We start from the raw sequence: 22137 nt of genomic DNA on the forward strand, positions 1-22137 counted from the left end.
TTTGAAAAAGTGCAGCCCCCCGTAAGTGACGTGCCTTGGACAAACTGCCTGTAATGCGTTGCTGGGGACGTTTCAGGGATTTTACGCTGCAAATGGGTTGATGCTGTTATTTATAAAAATAACGATGCAAACACTATTAAAATATTCCATTTTCATAATTTTGGAGTTATTTAATTACATTTTGCAATGACAAATGTCTTTTTTTTCTGTTACAGTTTGCAGACTCTTTCAACATGAACGCACACAAATGGCTTTTAATCAACTTTGACTGCTCTACCATGTGGTAAGAAGTTCAAGTGACCACATTCAGTATCCAAACATTACCGTCTAACAATAAAAAGCAAAGCACCTTCTGTATTTCTAGGTACTTGTATTTGTTCTCAAAAGCGACTATCATACAAATTACATAAACTCCTCCTTAGCACACAATAAGGACGAACTCTATCAACACCTCAGTTGTTTACACTATAAAAGTAGAACTCAGCCTTTCATGTTTTTCTGCCGGTTCTGCACATGAAGGAAATATGGCTCAGCCATCACATGTTGCTCCTGATAAAATGGAGACACAGCCAAGTACACAAACTTACAGTAATAAATAAATGTCAACTTTCTTTGTGACAGCCAAAGTGGCCACAGAAAGAACACACAGAAACACTGGAAAATTTAATGAAGTGTAGTCAAAGCATGAGGCGTTTCAGTGATGTATTACAGTAGTACTTTAACTTACCGGCTTAAATGGTTCTGTGACGATGCTCTCAACTCAAAACCCTTGTATCTCAAATCAACGTCGCTTGTTGAAATGAATGGAAATACATTTATCTGGTGCTTGGCCCACCAAAACAGCACAGTTCTAACATGTGACATGCCTTTTCAAAAGAAAAACAAACGTTGAAAATAATACAACAGAATGTAGTACGAACAACTACTGTAGTTCTATGAAGTAATGTAATACTAATGTACAGCATGTATATTGGAGAGTGGACTTCTACGGTATCTTCTTCCAGCTCCATCAAACACACCATCAGCAGCTTTTCCAAATTTCATGGATAGATGTCCACCGTTTAGATATTTTTTCTAACATTATTGGCTGGCGTTGGACTCATTCTGCTTCAGTCCAAAATACTCTAAAGTTGGGGAACTCTTAAGTTAAGGTACTACTGTAATTAAAAACTAATGCAAACAGCTTTTAGCAAAGTTCACCCCGAGAGAATTAATTGTGGAGTTTGTGTGTTGCTAAGTTTTTGGGAGACTCTAAATTGTCCATAAGTGTGAATGTGAGGGTAAATAGTTGTTTGTCTATATGTGTCCTGTGATTGGTTGCTGACCCGTCCAGCGTGTAACCCCGCCTGTCGGCAAAAGTCAGCTGCATCAGGCTTCAGCTCACATGTGAATATAGAATCTGGATAAATGGATAGCTATTGAAAATATGATATGATAATACAGTGGGAAACAAGTAAAACAACAGTATGGAAATGTTCCCCAGTGTTTATTGAAATTTGCGCCACTGCTGAAATAAACCATGCTATATTAATATATATCTCTATGTCTATTCTGCTTGTCAACTTTATTTAACAGGGTGAAGAAGAGACAGGACATGATTGGCGCCTTCAAGGTGGAACCACTTTACCTAAAACATGAGAACCAGGAGTCAGGTAGCATCAGTTTGCCTAAACTACAATGTCACATAATAATCAGTATTCTTCTAAGTCATAACACAGTCATGTTGACACCCATTGGATTGAGTTCTGATATCATATCTATATACTGTATATATATATATATATATATATATATATATATATATATATATATATATATATATATATATATATATATATATATATATATATATATATATATATATATATATAATATGTATATATATATATAATATGTATATATATATATATATTGTATGTGTATGGATGGGTGTATAATATATATATGTATATATATATACACAATATATATGTGTATGTATATAAATATATACTGTATAGGCCAAAAGTTTGGACACACCTTCTCATTCAATGCGTTTTCTTTATTTTCATGACTATTTACATTGTAGATTGTCACTGAGGGCATCAAAGCTATGTATGAACACATGTGGAGTTATGTACTTATGTACTGTGAAATAACTGAAAAAATGTTTTATATTCTAGTTTGTTCAAAATAGCCACCCTTTGCTCTGATTATTTTTTCGCACACTCTTGGCATTCTCTTGATGAGCTTCAAGAGGTAGTCACTTGAAATGGTTTTCACTTCACAGGTGTGCTGGAAGCTCATTGAGAGAATGCCAAGAGTGTGCAAAGCAGTAATCAGAGCAAATGGTGGCTATAAACATGTTTTCAGTTATTTCACCTTTTTTGTGTTAAGTACATAACTCCACATGTGTTAATTCATAGTTGTGATGCCTTCAGTGACAATCTACAATGTAAATAGTCATGAAAATAAAGAAAACGCATTGAATGAGGAGAAGGTGTGTCCAAACGTTTGGCATACATATATATATATATATATATATATATATATATATATATATATATATATATATATATATATATATATATATATATATAGGGCACCGTGCTGCCCTATTGCTATATAGGGCTCTTTCTGTGTGGAGTTTGCATGTTCTCCCCGTGACTGCGTGGGTTCCCTCCGGGTACTCCGGCTTCCTCCCACTTCCAAAGACATGCACCTGGGGATAGGTTGATTGACAACACTAAATTGGCCCTAGTGTGAATGTGAGTGTGAATGTTGTCTGTCTATCTGTGTTGGCCCTGCGATGAGGTGGCGACTTGTCCAGGGTGTACCCCGCCTTCCGCCCAATTGTAGCTGAGATAGGCTCCAGCGACCCCGAAGGGAATAAGCGGTAGAAAATGGATGGATGGATGGATGGATATATATATATACATGGTGTATATATATAAATATATATATATACATATATATATATATATATATATATATATATATATATATATATATATATATATATATATATATATATGTGCTCCTGGAGCTTTGTACTGTAATTTGTCTGACACATAAGCATTCGGACAGAAAGCCGCGAGCCCACCACCCGGCACACTTAGGCGCCTGACAAAAGCCTCACTCACTCAATCTGGACCCTCCAATCTAATAAGTGCTTATTAGCAGTGGTAAACACGGGCCTTCATCTTGCAGGGATGAGCTGGTAGCTTGTGGCTTTTGTGATCACTGTGACAATATCGTGGGTGTGGGATGACTACACCTGCAACACAACATGTCACCAACTAAAAAAGGCATATATCCATTCATTGTCTACCGCTTATCAGAAATACTGATTCTTGTATTGTACTGCTTCCTCAACTCATACGATTAAAATTGGAGATGCAGATGAACAAACAATTTTAATACAAAATGTGAGTTGTGGATACTAACAGTTTGTTAATCATCTGGCAAAACCAGAGTATTCCCTCTCTTTGGGTTGAAATAAGATATGAAAACAAATGTTACAAAAATGAATACATATCTGCCATAAAAAAAACAATAGGTCTTGTCAGAAACTCCTTTGAAAGTTATTAAAAAGAACATAACGCTACACATCAAACAGACACATAATACTTAGGCACAAAATGTGATTGTAAAGTTAAAAAATAACAACAAAATCCACTACCTTGTCAATGAGTGTTATCTGGCAGGAGGTAGGGGGAGGAATGGATGGTTACTGTTTCAAGGGCTTACATGTTTCACTCTCATCCGTTACAAAGTTATATTTTAAGTGCTGTGAACTTGCTCACTTTAACTTAATTTAAACTTTTGCAGCAGGTGCAATCATTGCACACACTGGCTTCATTTGCTTTCTGTTATGTGTCTCACTATTGCGCCCATAAAACCCTCTAAAAAAACATCTAAAAACCGCCAACAATATTCTATATACATTTCGTGACCTGAAGATTAACCAAGTATTAGTGGTATTGTTATTATAAGCGCTAACGCAGACAAACTATTTTTAGTGGTGCCGAAAGCTAACTAGCTTATGCTGCTTTATTGATATATTAAGCTGGTGGTCTACCGCTTCAACCTCTAAGTTGGTGAAAGTTAATTCTAAATTATAATGAATTTCAGACTCCTCCGAATCGAATCAACGACTATTCTAAGACACCCTACTATTAATGATACATTCACATTACCTGAGATAAAAAACAACAACATTTTGTCTCCGCTTGCTGCCACCTTGTGGTTTATATTTTCAGTTCACCTCTATTTGTGCAGTTTATCTTTTGTTATTTACTGCATTTCTCCCCCTGCTCTGTTCCTGTGTTCTCCTTGTGGGCGGAGTTGTGAGACACGGCCAGCTGCATCAAATTTCCCCTTGTCCTTTTTAAGCAGCATCTTGTCAGCTGGATGGCACTTGGCGATTCCACTCCCTGCATGGCCCTCCATGCCTGGTGACTTCTCTGCAGCTACTAGTGTTAATTTTATCTTGGCCACTCCCAGTGCCATCCCGCTTGGTGTTGTTGTCTCTAGCACGTCTTGCAACTCTACCCGAGTTTAGTCATTTTTTTTTGTATCTAGCAGTTTTAATTTTGCCACGGTGCCCATTTGTTTTCTCCTTCTTGCACCGTCGCCTTTTGTTACCTCCCGTTTGAGGAGTGTATTTGTAATTGCATTTGACCAGTAAAGAACTGTTCTACTCTCCATCTTGGATTCTTCCCTACTAGGGTTGTACGGTATACCGGTAGTAGTATAAAACCGCGATACTAATGAATCATATTCGGTACTATACCGCCTCTAAAAAGTACCGGTCCCCCATCCCCAGTCGTCGTCACGTCGTGTCATTACTGGTTTACAAGCAGAGGACCATGTTCCGCAGCGCACAATCATGGAGTACTTACAAGCAGACACAGTGTGTAAACAGAAAACGGACAACGGACGCATTTTGGCTTAAAAACTCACGATAAAGGTGAAGCTATAGCACTGAAACGCCCTCAGGAAGAGGTGCTTTAAGACATGGCTAGCTAGCTAGCGGCTAAAGTCCATCCGCAGTCTGCAGTGTTGTAAGTACTTCTAAATCAGTAATCTTCGCCTCCATGGCGACAAATAGAATACGTTTCTTACAAGTATCATCCCTGCAGGACGAAGAATAGCTAAACATGCTTCACTACACACCGTAGCTCACAGGCGTCACAATGTAAACAAACGCCATTGATAGATCTACACCTGACATCCACTGTAATGATACCAAGTACAAGAGCATATCTAGTCGATACTACTATGATTAGATCGATATTTTTTAGCATCACAAAATCTTCTTTCGTTTTTTTAAAATTAATATTATGTTTATAAACTCAGGAAATATGTATCTGGACACATGAGGACTTTAAATATGACCAATGTATGATCCCGTAACTACTTGGTATCGGATTGATACCCAAATTTGTGGTATCATCTAAAACTAATGTAAATCATCCACACAACATAAGAATAAGTGATTATTACATTTTAACAGAAGTGTAGATAGACCATGTTAAAAGAGAACGTAAGCAGATATTAACAGTAAACGAACAAGTAGATTGATAATTCATTTTCTACCACTTGTCCTTAATAATTTTGACAAAATATTAGAATGAAAAATGACACAATATGTTACTGCATACATACGTCAGCAGCTAAATTAGGAGCCTTTGTTTGCTTACTTACTAATAAAAGACAAGTTGTCTTGTATGTTCACTATTTTATTTAAGGACAAACTTGCAATAAGAAACATATGTTTAATGTACCGTAAGATTTTTTGTTAAAATAAAGCCATTAATGCAATTTTTTGTGGTCCCCTTTATTTAGAAAAGTATCGAAAAATACAGAAAAGTATCGAAATACATTTTGGTACCGGTACCGGTACCAAAATTCACAGCATTGTGACACATATTAGCCCTCCCTGCTATGATATAACCGTGATTAAGTCACCGGTTGAAAGTCAGACAAGACAAGATTCAACATATTCATTACATCACGCACCAAATGACTGTCTTTCCGTTACAGGTTTGGTGACGGATTACAGGGTAAGTTATTTTTTAGTTGAAAAAAAACCCCATATCTGTTTATCTGGAAAAAAACAAAACAATACCTTCCTGTCCCTTTGCCCCCTCAAAAAACCACAAACATGTTTTCCCTTTCAGCACTGGCAGATTCCACTGGGCAGACGATTCCGCGCGCTAAAAATGTGGTTTGTCTTTCGTATGTACGGACTCAATGGACTACAAGCTCATATACGTAAGGTATGTCATGTCACACCACTTGCTATTATAGATGAATATTCTTCTCTGAAACTCTGATATCTTCTGAAATTTCAATGCAAAGCTTGCCTATTTCAAATGATAATAATCTGTATGTATTTCTTCATAGAAATACGTAGATTATAGCTGGTTTATGCAGTATGAAAACTATGACATTTTTGTTTCGCGTATTTGTTTCCAACACTGTTTTGTCCTCGCTCATGAACACATTAAAACCCATCTGTTCTACCAGAGAACATGGTCGTAACTACCATTGAGGACACCGAGGTCATGTCCTCTATATATATATTTTTTTAGAAGAGGATATAACCGATAGCAAAAATACTTTGTGTGGCACATCGTGTGCGCTGTACATCACAATGCGGTAGATCATCCTCTTACAATATACCATCTTTGGTCATGCACCGCTGAACCCGCTACAACGCCAGACAACAACGTAACACAATGAAGTCCACTTTTACTTTAAATATCATCCGGTCTGAAATGTGCTGTGATATACCGTTATCATGAAAATATGCTGACGTCTCTTATGTAGGTTTCGCCTGAATGAAATTGATGTGAATCGCTGTCTAATCGCTGGTATAATACCGTCATGTCAGTCAGGTGCCGCCCCACCTTACGCGCAGAACACGCGCTGTGCATACAGCTTCGCTATCCGTGGGTTGGGGCGTGTTGTGTGAAGAAGCACATGTCAAATGTAAACTATACTAAATTTTACCCCAAACATATTCCTGGACACGTCATGCTCTGTCACTGATTAGAACATTAAGATACATTTCTCCCGTTACTTCCGGTGGCTCTAGTGGCGCGTGTGACTAGGACATGCACTTCAAGGCAGAAGGTCGTGAGTGCAAGTCCATGTCGGAGTTGAAGTAATGTTACCAAATTTGATGTTTTAATGATGTTGGCATTGCTTGATACGCTTAACTTCAGCATAGTAATTTAAAAAAGAGGATAATTCATTGTGTTGCTCAAGGTAATATTTATACAGTGCTGGAAAATCTCATGATTTCAGCCTTTCAAAGCTCTTCTTAGACCACCATTTTTTAGACCTCCGTATTTGTCAAATCCTGGTTACTGCCCTGCCGGAGAATAAGAACGGTAGAAAGAAGGTCAAACACTTCACGTTCTGTTAAAGAGGAACTATCGTTTACAATCATTAAGAGAGACAAGAAGACAAAAGTTTTTTGTTTTTTTTGCATTCTAACATATAAAAAGCGGCTCGTTCTTGGTGGCTAGCAATGCAGCTAATGGGTGCAATCCATTTGGACTCTAAATCACTTTTAAAATGCATCCAAAAACTGTCAACAATACTTCATTTGTGTTCCGTAACCTGTATAATAACCAAACTGGAGCGACATTGTTATTGTAAGAGCAATAACAACTTTTCTAGTGTTGTAATAAGTCGGCGTGCTACGGTATTAGCCGTAAAAGCTAACTACGGCAAGAGATAAGCTAGCTTCTATGTCAACACGAAGTTCATATTTATAGTGTCAAAATCGCTTTCATCCCCCTCTCCCAGCTTCCGTCTGCTCCAACGTCTCACCCTCTTCTTCGTGCAGTAGTTCATCCTTCAAAAAAATAAGGTTGCGAATCCTCATTTGTCCAAAAATATTCGCCTTTGTTGTCTGTTACCAAGTCTGCCATGATTAGAACACCCACTCATGTTTGATTCCGGAAGTAGGAACACACATGTTGCCAGAAGTCAGACGTGCGCTGCTATGGAAACAAAAATCAATGCACGGAAGAAATTAGTCCCGGAAATGATTACAAATAATAAAAATACGGTAAATATTGAACATATTCCATATTGTTGTGAACGTGTTTTGAGGTTGTTTTAGAGGGCTTTGAAGGCTACAACGGTGACTCCCATTACCCGCATCATTCAAGCGTATTTTTATTTTAAAAATCTTTAAGTAAAAAATGACGTGTTCTTGTATCTCATAATGATTGTGAATGATAGGCAAAATTCCCCAAAAAGTGCAGTTCCCCTTTAAGCTTTTCAACAACTGCAAAGTTCAACCTTTTCTGTCCAGAACATTTTTTCATTATTGTGTTGTTGCTCAATTTTGTGAGGCAATACTTGACTGTTAAAAAATCTTAAAGTGAAGCAACATGACTTTTATTTGAGTGATTTACGTAACGTTTTTCATGTCGTGTTCCTGATTGTTGACAAGCTGATTACACTTTGGTATTAACAGTCAATGAATAAGAATGTAATTTTATAAGTTGTGTTGCCACATGCTGTCATGTTCAATCTTCCATTGATCACTTCTTCCTTTCTCTTTCTTGACTGGAATAACATTTCTGTCATTTCAATCACATATTCCTGATCATTATGGGAAATGTCATCCCCCTCCTCACAGCCCCCCCTCCTTACATCCTCCTTATAGCATCACGTTCTTGTCAGTGCATTTCTTTTTCGTCTGTTTGCATCGGCACATCCTATCACTCACGTGTCTGCTGACTGGTCTCTAGATTCCTTTTCATAGTAACCTTTTCCTACGGTTCCCCATCCTCGTCCTCCCCACAACAACTGTGTTCACCCAGGATGTTTCATTTCTGCATGCTTGTCTCTCCGCCTCATCTTCCTCATCGCTCCCTCCAGTCTGCTCTGTCAATCAAATAAGCCTGTTTTGAGTTTACGCTCCATTTTTAAAACGAACAGCATTGATCCCTGCAGCCATACATCATTTCATATTACTTCAGATTGTGCTGTGCATCCTTGTCTGTTTCTAGAAGACATGGACTGTAGAGAAGGAAATCATTTCTCTTTCTGATATGACATGATGGCGTTCAGTTAGAACTAGTCGGTTCTAGTTCTACGCTTTTTGTGGCCCCAAACAAGGTTTGTTTGTGGCCCCACTTGGGTCTTTAATACAATCTGTGAAACACGCTACATGCTAGCGCTGACTTCTATGGGATGCCTAAATAAAAATTTTAATCATATATATATATATATATATATATATATATATATATATATATATATATATATATATATATATATATATATATATATATATATATATATATATATATATATATATATATATATATTTTTTTTGAATAGTTGGATAACCTCTATTTTTTCTTTTTTCACCTTTAGCTCATTTTTTAAATAAAATTAGAGGTAAAAATTAAATTGTAAATATAAATAATACATTTAATGTTAAATCTAATTCTGAAGGTTTAATCTGAATGTTTAGTATAAATATAAATATTATATCCTAATGTTAAATATGTGTTACATTTTAAATGTAAACTTCAAGCTAAACGGTGAATATGAATGTTAAATCTAAATCCAAATGACAAATATTAATGTTAAATGTAAAAATAAATGTTACATCTAAATGTTTTATATACATGTTAAATATAAACAAATGTTACTGTAAATCTAACTGTTGAATATAAAGGTTACAGTACATTAAATCTATAAACGTGAAATATAAAACTAAATGTTAAAGACTTCCACCCAATAAGTATTGTAACACAGTTTTGCCACATCGCGCTTCGAAGTTTGCAGCTTTTAAAGGTAGGTGTATGTTCATGTCTTGGATCCAACCTAATGTCAAGAATTGTATTTAGCATAATAATAGCATAATTCCTATTTTCAATGGGGGGGGGGGGGGGGGGGGGCGATGCGAACGGACAAGGTTTCTCATTGTATCCCACTGGGTTGAGTTTTTTCTTGCCCTGATGTGGGATCTGAGCCGAGGATGTTGTTGTGGCTTTTGCAGCCCTTTGAGACACTTGTGATTAAAGGCTGTATAAATACACTTTGACTGATTGATGGTCCTGTAAGACACAATCCTCTGCCCATGAACTTAACACACGCAAAGCTGATTTACTATGAAGTTCGCACGTGTTATTAAAAATACATTCAAACCTTTGGTAAATCAGGCACAATACAAAATGAACTTAAAATAGTACAGTGGTATTAAAAATGTGGCCATAAATCTACGACAATGACAGCGTTTGAAGCGATGCTAAATGAGCAATTATCTCTGTGGGTTTTTGAATGGACAAGGCCGCAATGCTGCTAAACCAAACTAAAATGATTACGAAGGACATGTTGACTTACCACTGAATAGAAGTTTAGTAAAAACAAAGTCCTTTAAAGTAAAACAAGCCAACACTTACAGAGCACAGCGACCATGTTGATGATTCGCCTCTGAAGTGACCAGTTGCTGTAATCATGTGGCCCTCCTAATTGTCATGGCCCTTTTAGGTCGGCCCCGAAGACAGTAAACAGCAAGGCAAGGTACCACAAATTAAGCACACGGCTTTACCTTTCATCTCTGTAAAGAAATACTTGGCAGTCCATGTCTTGTTGAAAACACGGCATTCGTCATCAACTTTTCTTTTTTTAGCGTGAGCTGACATCTCGGTGGTAACCGGGCATCACTTGTCTCTGTGCACCTTCACTCACAGGTTACACACGGACATATGCCCATAAATAACACTTTTCAAAATAAAAGCAGCACAGTTGTATTGCACGCACGACATAGATGTTTTTTAAAATGTATTTTGTAATTTGTGATTGCCGCTGTTCACATTCACTCACAATCGCGCAGGAGCATACGTCCCCACGGAAGTAATACAAATAACGCTTTTCAAGACAAAAGCAGCACCGTTTTATTGCACACTTAACATAGATACTTTTTAAAATGTATTTTGTAATTTATGATTGGCCTCACGCGGGCCGGACAGGGACGCACAAAGGGCCGGATGTGGCCCGCGGGCCGCAGAATGCCCAGGTCTGGTTTAGATGATGATGATTCAATATTAAACATTCCCCCTTCTTGCCTGCTGTATTAAAGTGCATACAGTATATGACAATATTAAAGCTAACATTTAAAAGTTGCAATTTTGTGAATGTGTACTTAGTTTCATTTTGCAGCGCTCTGTCATTCAAATGTTGGGAGGTGGTCTGAGATGAGTAACAGTACAGGTACCTGGAGGTACTAGTATAAGTCTATTGAAAATTATATTCATTTTTTTCAAGTCGGCAAACTTACAGTCGTTTAAATCAGTGGTTCTCAACCTTTTTTCAGTGATGTACCCCCTGTGAACATTTTTTTAATTCAAGTACCCCCTAATCAGAGCAAAGCATTTTTGGTTGAAAAAAAGAGATAAAGAAGTAAAATACAGCACTATGTCATCAGTTTCTGATTTATTAAATTGTATAACAGTGCAAAATATTGCTCATTTGTTGTGGTCTTTCTTGAACTATTTGGAACAATAGATATAAAAATAACTAAAAACTTGTTGAAAAATAAACAAGTGATTCAATTATAAATAAAGATTTCTACACATAGAAGTAATCATCCCTCTTTAGGGATTGTAATAGAGATCCATCTGGATTCATGAACTTAATTCTAAACATTTCTTCACAAAAAAATACATCTTTAACATCAATATTTATGGAACATGTCCACAAAAAATCTAGCTGTCAACACTGATTGTTGCATTGTTGCATTTCTTTTCACAGTTCTTTTTGACAGACATTTTTTAAAAATCTCACGTACCCCTTGGCATACTTTCAAGTACCCCCAGGGGTACGCGTATCCCCATTTTAGAACCACTGGTTTAAATGACCCAACAAATCCAACATAATAAAAATATTTGAACACAACCCCTATGGGAAGTTTAATAATATTTATATATATATTTTTTTTTTAACATGAAAATATAAATTTTATTTATAATGCACTCAATATACCAATCTAAATTAATGCTATGTTAAGAGATACATATTTTAATAATCTGTTATTCAAATACGGATTTATATTTAGACTATTACACTGGAAAAACTCACAATCTAATCAAGTATAGAGTTCTAATTTATAGTCAAAATATCTAAAACTTAATACAAATCAAATTTTTTTAGTGAGACATAAGAACTTGTTTTTAGACAATAGATCTAAAAGAAAAAAAATACTTCTTTGGAGCATCACAAGACACAAACATTTACATTATTAGTAAGTTTAGCTAATATGGTTTAATGCGGATTTCAAGCTCACTTGGATTTTTAAAGCTTAAATATGTCTTATTTCAAGAAATCTTCCCAAAACAATAGACTCGTTCCATTGGCAGTTTTTTTTTTTGCTCATTACAAGCAAAGATGACTTGTTTTTTTAAAACTCTTTTTAAGAGGGTTATTGCAGTTTTTTTTTTGTGCTCATTACAAGCAAAGATGACTTGTTTTTTTAAAACTCTTTTTAAGAGGGTTATTGCAGTTTTTTTTTTGCTCATTACAAGCAAAGATGACTTGGTTTTTTTAAGAACTATTTTTAAGAGGGTTATTTATTTTCTACTGCAAGTACTTACAACAAAGATGTTCAGCTGTACACCACACAGTACAAAGGCAGTACTTTTACTAAACAACACTCACTTATACAGTACTGCCCCCTGGCGGCAGTTTACACACTTTGTCTTTTTGGCAGTTGTGATTACTATCAGTACGTGTGGGGAAAATATGAATATAAGGCGGATGTACAGTTAAAAAAAACGGTTTGATGTCGTTTTCCACAGCAAGTGGTGCTGGCCAAGGAGTTTGAGAGTTTAGTACGAGCAGACAAGAGATTTGAGATCTGTGCTGAGGTCATCATGGGTCTGGTGTGCTTCAGACTGAAGGTAAGGCTCATATTGAGTAAAACTAAGTTATCATATTTTCCTGCTTCTACTGGGAGACTGAAATTGACTAAGTGTAAAGAATATGTGACTGTGTGCACGCTGACTATAAAGGGCAATAAAACCCAGAGTTAGCACGTGATAACACTTATAGATATAATTTCCTCGCCCTTGACTTTTTCTGTGTTGTCCACCTTTCCTAGGGCTCCAATGAGCTGAACCAGAAGCTGCTGAAGAGGATCACGAAGAACCGTGAGATCCACTTGGTGCCTTGTCATCTGTCCGGACGCTTCGTGCTGCGCTTGGCCATTTGTGCGCGGCCCACCGAGTCTCGCCACATCCAGCAGGCGTGGCGGCACATCACACAGCTGACCTTTGAACTCCTGCAAGATGGTTTTCATTGAGTCCGAGGTAGTGAGGCTGACGTTGCAGATACCACGCGTCATAAAAGGAGCACCAAAAAGCATGCGCAGGTTTATTACAACCGTGATTTTTTTTTTTTTTTGCTTCTTATTTTTGAATTTATACACAAAGACGCACGCTCCTCGGTTTATTTGCAAGTCAACCTCAATTTAGCTTTAATTTCCGATTCATGTGCGTTTATTTATTGCCTATGCAGCTTCCGCCCTGTGTATGGTTATGGTGCAGGTGAACTTCAAATGCATTTGTTGTGGTCTTTATGAATGTATTGCAAATTGTGTAAGTGCCGCGTTGTTTTGGTTAACACCGAGATTGACCCCAAATATAAAACATTTCTTTTTTTGAGAACTGTTTCGGAAAAAAAGACAAAATCAAAGACCTAACACCATACATAAAACCCATTAATCACCATTATCTTTTCATTGTCATACATGGGGAGGACCTGATAACAACTTTTATCACTACCAATATTGGAGTCTTAATTAAGAGCTGATATCAGCCAGATACTTACATTGTTTTAAATACTATTGTTTTTTTTAATAGAAAAGGCTTGATCAGGTGAAATTAATCAAACAGAACAATTATAGGTATGAAAAACAAACATGACAGATTTTGCTGCCTCTAAATTGAAGTGGAGTGCTATTTTTCTTTTGGTAATATTTAGGTTTAGCTCATGACACAATAAGTTGAATGATGCTAAAGTTAAAGTTAAAGTCCCAACGATTGTCACACACACACACGAGGTGTGGTGAAATTACCCTCTGCATTTGACCCATCCCCTTGTTCACCACCCGGGAGGTGAGGGGAGCAGTGAGCAGCAGCGGTGGCCGCGCTCGGAAATCATTTGGTGATTTAACCCCCGATTCCAACCCTTGATGCTGAGTGCCAAGCAGGGAGGTAATGGGTCCCATTTTTTGTAGTCTATGGTATGACTCAGCCGGGGTTTGAACTCACAACCTCCCAGTCTCAGGGCGAACACTTTAACCACAAGGCCACTGAGCTGGTCGACACCTATTTTTCCGCCTTGAAGGCTTTGTATCTCTAACATGCGTTTATAATTATTTGATATTTGTTTATATTGACAAATGTACTGTTTTTCGGCTGCAGTATTGTTTATTATGCATGTCTAGCATGTGTGCAATTGTGTGCTTGGCTGTTGTGTAGCTGCTAGCTCCCAGTGGCCAATACCCTACCATGTTTATCGACTTGACTAAAATATACTGCAAGAACATATTTTGCTGGCTGTCCAGCTTTTGCACAAGTAAACACACTGCAGGGCTACTTGTATCGGAGATTTTAGATGCAAGCCGATATCATCTGATTTTTTTCCTTCTGATATTGGCTCAATATCGATATCGGATTAAGACACTCCTAATCATAATGCCTAGGGCTTAGGGTCTAATACGAACCGTAACCTTGGTCTCTGTGTTGCGGCTGAAACTCTTGAGGGTGTGTGTGAGTGACAGGAAGAAAAGCGACGACTTGTTTGGCGCCACCTGTTGGTTTGCATGCATAGGTTTCGCGGACGCCGTTGTTGCTGTTACAAATAATGACTTCAGAAGTGTCTGTTCCCAGTGAAAGGTGGCACATTACACTAGTATCAACTCCACACACACAGCACTTCCTTATTTTCGACCAATTACACTCATGTACGGTGCATTCAGTGACATTTAGTAAAAACTGACGTTTGTGAGCGTCATGAGTCTTAGATGTAGGAAAAAAAGTAACTCAATGATTACTTTCCTTCTGTATTTATTTACATTTATAAAGGAGTAATTACCTTACTAGTTTAATTACCTTTTTTGGGAAGTAAACTGGTAAAATGTTAATTTTGAAATAGTCCAACACTGCTTGAGAATGTAGGACCCATTTCCCCCACTTTTTTCATTGGAAAAAGAATACTGTCTTATATTGGGGTCAATGAGGTGTGTGTACAATTGTATGCACAACATAAATACTTGCACTGTGACTTGCTCGTGAGGGACACTACATTTTTAAAAAGTTAATTTAACTTTTTTATGAGTATGTATACTGTGCATTCATTTGTCAACAGTTACAAGATAAATGATGGATATTTGATCAAAGGCATTATGCACAATTGGACCAGTGTGGTCGCAGACGACAACCAATCACGCTAAACGTATTTGTAGTCATAATGTGATCGTTCAATCAACGAAATGTGCATTGCAGGTCAGAACTCATAGTTTGAAGCCAAACAGCGTAAGGACCTGACCTTTGACCACTTTTGCATATTGAATTGGTTATCCTTCAACATCAACTTGTGCTGGTTGAAACGTTGAAAGATTTACTACAAAAAGATTAACTTCAGGTCAAATGCTATATTGTATTCATATATGATCATCTGGTGATGTTATAGTTTGCATGTTGCTAAACAGAGATTTGCTCTCAATTGGCTCCACAGTAAACGTGGGAGCAACAACACTTGTCATGTTGTGTCTATGGAGGCGACAGTTGCAATTCTTTGCGCTTTTCTCTCGCTATAAACAGTATGTGCTACTATGTTTTTATCAGATTAATAAAGTCTCCTGTTGTCAGCAAGGACCAGTTTTCTTGCCCTTCATTAACACAGAATACACACATTAGATTCACTTTATAGAGTTTAAAATTAAGTTTAGTCGACACTTTTATAGTAGTTCAATCCATTCACACATTTAACACGACAAACAGCCTAAATATGTCCATTTATTTTAGTATGTTAACTTTATTATTTTGCATATACACTTATTTCACAAGTATTAGTGTTGCTCCCAAACATGCACCTAATTAAATTACAAGGTTTAGTAGCATCTTTCAGTAGTTGTTCAAGATGTTTCGATTCCTCGCAGGGTTATGAGCTTATCTCTATTTTAAAAACAGCATAGAGTACCTCAACTTACGAGCCTAATTAGTTCTGTGACAAATCTCTTAACTCAAAACATTTGTATCTAAACGTCTCCCTATGAAATGAATAAAATCTATTTAATTGTTGCTTGGCCTCCCCAAAACAGCTCAATTTTAACAAGTAACATGCTTTTAAAAAATAAATACACATTTCTAACTAATACATATTGGATAAAAACAATACAATAGAAGGTACTACTAACAATTTCAGTTGTCATAATAAGGTACAACATTTACCTTAGAGAGTGTACTTCTACGGTATCTCCTTTCAGCTGCTCCTCAAACACACCATCTGCAGATTTTCCAAATGTGTATACCGTAATTTCCGGACTATAAGCCGCTACTTTTTCCCCTCGTTCTGGTCCCTGCGGCTTATACAAGGGTGCGGCTTATTTACGGCCTGTTTTTCTCCGACACCGACGAAGAGGATTTCGGTGGTTTTAGTACGCAGGAGGAAGACGATGACACAATGATTAAAGACTGACTTTTCATATACCGGTAGGCTGGTTATTTTGATAACGTACATGCGAGCACTTTGTATTACTTTGCACCGTTGTATTATTTGTACTCTGCACGAATGTTGTTCGCCATGTCAAAGATGTGAAAGTTTGATTGAATGATTGAAAGATTTATAGTTAATAAATGGGACGCTTTGCGTTCCCAAACAGTCATCTCTGTCCCGACATTCCCCTCCGTGGTAGCAGGAACCCCTATATACTACGGTAATTACACATCAAAACCCTGCGGCTTATAGTAGGGTGTGGCTTATATATGGATCAATCTGTGTTTTCCCCTAAATTTAGCTGGTGCGGCTTATAGTCAGGTGCGGCTTATAGTCCGGAAATTACGGTATGTCCGCGGTTTAGATTGTATTTTAACATTTTTGGCTGGCATTGGATTCATTCTGTTTCGCCAAGTTGGCTATGAGCTCAGCCATGTTTTTGATGATTTTTTTATTTATTTAATGAACAGCCCTAAAATTATTCTTCTAAGTACTTTTCCTCTTACCATGGTTAGAAAAACAAAGTTATGCCCATCTTTAGCAATAAGCTAATGCTAGCGAGTGGGACCAGATGTTTTGATCGGATCTTACGATCTTCCATGTGACATTTCTGCCACTAATGGCGGGGATGCTTGTAACTAAAATGTTTGCTTGCATCTTAAAACATAACAGTCAGACGAGAGACAGGTCTTATGAAACGCTCTTAAGTTGAGGTACCACTGCACTTGGATAAAGTAAAGCATTCTGGGAAATTAAGTATTTTCCACCATTTTCCATACTTAGTAATATTACATCAAATTAAATCATCTGTTTTATGTAAGAATCTTTAATTTTAGTTGTCGTTGAAAAACATTTGTTATGATTAAAATATATTGTGTACATTGTGGTAATAATATTGGACTCGTCCCGGTTGCTGGTGGGGCGGGGGTGGTCTTCCCGTGCGGTTGCGGGGAGTCTCTGGTCCCCTCGGGGCGGGACGTCCCGCCTTTCTGCCCGCGTGGTGTGTGGTCCCTTGCTGGTTTGGGGGCTGGCTGTCCCCTGCTTCTCCCGTGCCTTGTCCTCTGCCGAGAGCGTCTGTCTATGGCCTGCTGCTGGCCCTTCCTCTCCCTGTGGGGTTCCTGTCGCTGGCCGGCCTGGCAGCGTGGGGCCCGTGGTCCCTTGTTCCCTGGGCGCCGCACCTGCTGTTTTGGGTTGGGCTCAAGGTTAATACAGTTTGCTTCTCTTTCTTCCCCTCCATTTATCTGCTTTATTTTGTATTTGAAGTTATCATTACATCAATCAATCAATCAATGTTTATTTATTACATATATGTATTGTTGCATTTGAAACAATTGTATTGTTGACAATAGAGGTAAATTGTTGTTATTATTCATTATCAATAGTGCTATTTCTATTGGTATTTGTATTGATCCGTTTGTAGTGTAATAATGTTCATTGTTATTTCTGTGTTATTAATATTTACTTCACTAACTGCTTCTCTGCTATCACTTTCACTATCATATTTGTACATATCCTATTTGCTGATGTTGTTCTGTTGTTGTTGTGGTTGTTATTGTTGTGTTTGTTGTTGTATTTGTCTTTGTCTCTCTGTCTTAACCCCCTCTTGTGCCCACAATTTCCCCCTCTGTCTTCCTTTTTTTCTCTTTCTATCCCCTCCTTCTCCGGCTGCACCAAATAATAATAAAAATACATTTAATAAAATCAAATACAAATAAGGCAACAAGAGAAGTATCCTACACTTCTCTTTTGTAAAGTAAATCTGTACAGCCAATCTGGGCATCTACATCAACTATATGATTTGCCTGAGTAGCTGGACAGGACAAAAAAAAGAAAAGTAAAATAAAATACTTTTTGACTTTATTTCCAGGCTTTCACGAGCCACGTAAAATAATGTGGCAGGTTAGATTTGTCCCTTGATCTTGAGTTTGACACCTGTGCTGTAAAGCATCACTCTGGAATGGACCCAAATTATCGATTGTACATTAATGGCATTTCAATTTTATTTCCTTAAGTTCCAATTAAAATTTCAATTCTACTTCCTTTTTGCAACCTTATTTCAAATGTATTGAATTGAAGTGGAATTTGGAAGGCATTCTCAATTCAATTTGAAATTCTGCACAATCTTGGTGTATACTATACTCAATGCTTCTACAGTTGCTGACAATGCATTTCATTTGCAATATCATATGAGATCTTTGGTTTCATGCATACAGGCTGAATCATAAGAAACATGTTAAGATGTGTAAATAAGGACTAGTAACATGTTTTCCACACGTAAAGTAGCATGAGAAAGGGAGCCAATGGAATATAGCACACAATCTTTCTGCCAAAGTGATCTTTAATGTCTTTTAATGTATGGCGTACAGTATGTGTGGTGAGTAATGTGCAATATTATTGGATTGAGTCCAAGACGAATTTCCCTAAGTGGGACAATAAAACATATTGTATTGTATTGCAGATAATCAAACACCTATAGGAACCAATAGGAACTCACAACACTTAGTTTTAGTACTGTGCCTTACAGTAAGTAAAGTATCCTAAAAGGGTAACTGAACTGTAATCTGTAATGAATTGGAAAGGTTCCAATTTATGCACTGTACTTACTGTACATCATTGGAAAGCATCTGAGAACATTTGCAAGAAAAGAAAACGCACGCACAGCACTATTGACAAAAATAAAACATGCCATGGAAACAAGGATTGAGGAGGTATGTCACTTTTTAGGCATCCACACTGGAGAATAACTCATATGAACACCATATATATATATATTTTAAAATATATGTAAAATAAAATATGAATGATTGAATAATACATTAATAAAAACATTCTAAAGTGAGAATATATTAGTCATAATAGCAATACATAAAAACAAAAATACCAGAACCTAAGAAGAGCTTAAAATGATTAGTAAAAAATATGATTAAGAGAGTGTGCCTTCAGGAAACGCGTCTTCCTTATCTTGAAGAACATACAGTAAGAGAGGAACTATGAAAACAACACTCAGTTATTATATGATAACTTTTCTCAGCCTGAAAACTTGGCAGTTCTTACAAAGTCAAAGGTTAGGTCATGGATAGAAAATAACCCATCAAATGTCCAATCAGACTGATATCTCTGTACTGTTGTCCTTGGTTGGTTACTTTCTTTTACACAGCAGTCCCTCAAACATTTCTATATAATGTACTAAAAACATTGAAATTGTTTGTTGTGTTTAGAAAACCCAACAGTAATCCGATAATGATAGTGATGACAACACGTCCACTCCTATTAGAAACCTCTTGCTTGAAATAGGATCCAATTGTTTACCTTCACCATTAATACCTTCTCGAAGTGACTTCCTGATTCCTAGCATGCTTTTAACATTTTCTTTTCCATTTCAAATTAAATATTTATTTCAGTGGCTCGTGTGCTAAAATAAGGCGTTTTTTACAGGCTTGGAAACACACTTAAACATTTCTACTCCGGTTTAATGTAGCACAATGTTCTTTACAGGAGCACCACAAGAGGTCACTGTTGTACACTTCAAAAGTAATTACAGACCCGGTTAATTTTTTTTTTTTAAATGTATTTATTTATTTCAGGCAATGACAAAGACGTACATGTTGACAAAACATAATAATATAAATTAATATAGTGCATTATTGTCCGGTTTTGCCTGAAAGGGAGTGGGAAGAAGATCATTTTTTTAATCCCACCCCCAGTTCTCCATTCAGTGATTATTCACATGAGTTTCACTCTCACTTTGTTCAAGGATTATAATACAGATGTTGTATCATAGTGGCATTACCACAGGTAACAATTATTACACTGTAACAATCATTTGTATCAACAATGTAGGAATAATGAATATACCAATAATGGTAATAGACATCATAGCAATAATGGTAATAGACAACATAGCAATAATGGTAAGGAAACATTGAGCACATGTTAACACTTTGAGACAGAGTATAGCAGCAGGTCAAATTAAAGACCCTCATCTCTATATTTGAACCAGACCCCATGTTTGTATAATAGTTTAAATCGATTAATAGTTTGGCATTGCTTGTGTTGTAAGTCCAGTTTGTTCCATAGTTTTACTCCGCATACAGACACACAAAAATGTTTACGAGTGGTTTGAGCTCTCGGCAATAAGAAATATCCAAAGCCTCTCAAGTTATGAGCTTGCACTCGTCTTATAAAAAAACGTTGTAGATTAGGTGGCAATGATTTGTTAAAAGCTTTATATAAGATTATTAATGTATTATATTTAACAAGGTCATCAAATTTGAGCAACTTTGATTGCATAAACAGATTATGAGTATGTTCTAAATAACCAACGTTGTGAATGACCCGCACTGCTCTTTTCTGTAATATGATCAGAGGATGAATTGTGTTTTGGTAAGTATTCCCCCATACTTCAACACAGTATGTAAGGTATGGCAGTACCAAGGTGCAGTATAGAGTACGGAGTGCATTATCATTGAGGTATAGTTTTGCTTTGTTTATAATTGAGAGGCCTTTGGAGATTTTTGTTTTAATGTGTCTGACATGAGGTTTCCATGATAGTTTACTATCAATTATTACTCCCAAAAATGTATTCTCATTTACGATTTCAATTTGGGTACCATCAATACTTATTTTCTGTTCAGACGTTATGTTGCGATTTCCAAACATTACTATCTTAGTTTTATTTATATTCAAAGATAATTTATTTGTGTCCATCCATTTTTTTACTATGTTTAGTTCTGTGTTTACTGTATTTATTAGCTCATTATAGTCATCACTACTGTAGAATATATTTGTGTCGTCTGCAAATAGTATACATTTCAGTATTTTGGATGTATTAAACATATCATTAATATATACATTAAACAGTTTTGGCCCCAAACCCCTTGGGGGACACCACAAGCAATGCCAAGAGTATCAGATAAAAATTGACCCATTTTAACAAACTGTACCCTCCCTGTTAAATAACTTTTTTAACCAGTCACCAGCCAGCCCCCTAATTCCATATCTTCCCATTTTATCTAGTAGAATTGAATGATTAATGGTATCAAATGCTTTCTTTAGGTCAATAAAAATACCAACTGCATATCTTTTATGCTCCAGTGCATTAGTAATTTCCTCAATAGCTTCAGTTATTGCCATTGAAGTTGTTCTTTTGGACCTAAAGCCATACTGACCGTCATTGATTATATGATGCTTCTCAAGAAAAGATTGAAGTCGAGAGTTAAATAGTTTCTCTAAGATTTTTGAGAACTGAGGCAAAAGAGAGATTGGTCTGTAATTGCTGAAAGCGTGTTTGCTGTCACTTTTGAAGAGCGGAGTTACTTTAGCGATTTTCATTTGACTTGGAAAGCAGCCAGTCTGGAATGATAAATTACATATATAAGTTAATGGTTTTACAATATT

The 22137-nt window shown here is 36.7% G+C and overlaps 1 protein-coding gene across 3 annotated transcripts in view; it reads left to right on the top strand.

The window, feature by feature from the left end:
* The window catches only part of LOC133660193 (aromatic-L-amino-acid decarboxylase-like), a 93016-nt gene extending 76137 nt beyond the window's left edge, over positions 1–16879 (top strand). For all 3 annotated transcript variants that reach the window (XM_062063463.1, XM_062063464.1, XM_062063465.1), the window contains exons 9-14: positions 216–283; positions 1576–1652; positions 6028–6047; positions 6165–6263; positions 12819–12920; positions 13121–16879. In XM_062063463.1, coding sequence (XP_061919447.1) covers positions 216–283; positions 1576–1652; positions 6028–6047; positions 6165–6263; positions 12819–12920; positions 13121–13321 — 567 coding nt within the window. In that variant the 3' untranslated portion in view covers positions 13322–16879. The remainder of the gene's footprint in view (positions 1–215; positions 284–1575; positions 1653–6027; positions 6048–6164; positions 6264–12818; positions 12921–13120) is intronic.
* Positions 16880–22137: the final 5258 nt, after the last annotated feature.

This window comes from Entelurus aequoreus, linkage group LG11 (genome assembly GCF_033978785.1).
Source record: "Entelurus aequoreus isolate RoL-2023_Sb linkage group LG11, RoL_Eaeq_v1.1, whole genome shotgun sequence".
In the NCBI taxonomy this organism is placed as follows: domain Eukaryota; kingdom Metazoa; phylum Chordata; class Actinopteri; order Syngnathiformes; family Syngnathidae; genus Entelurus; species Entelurus aequoreus.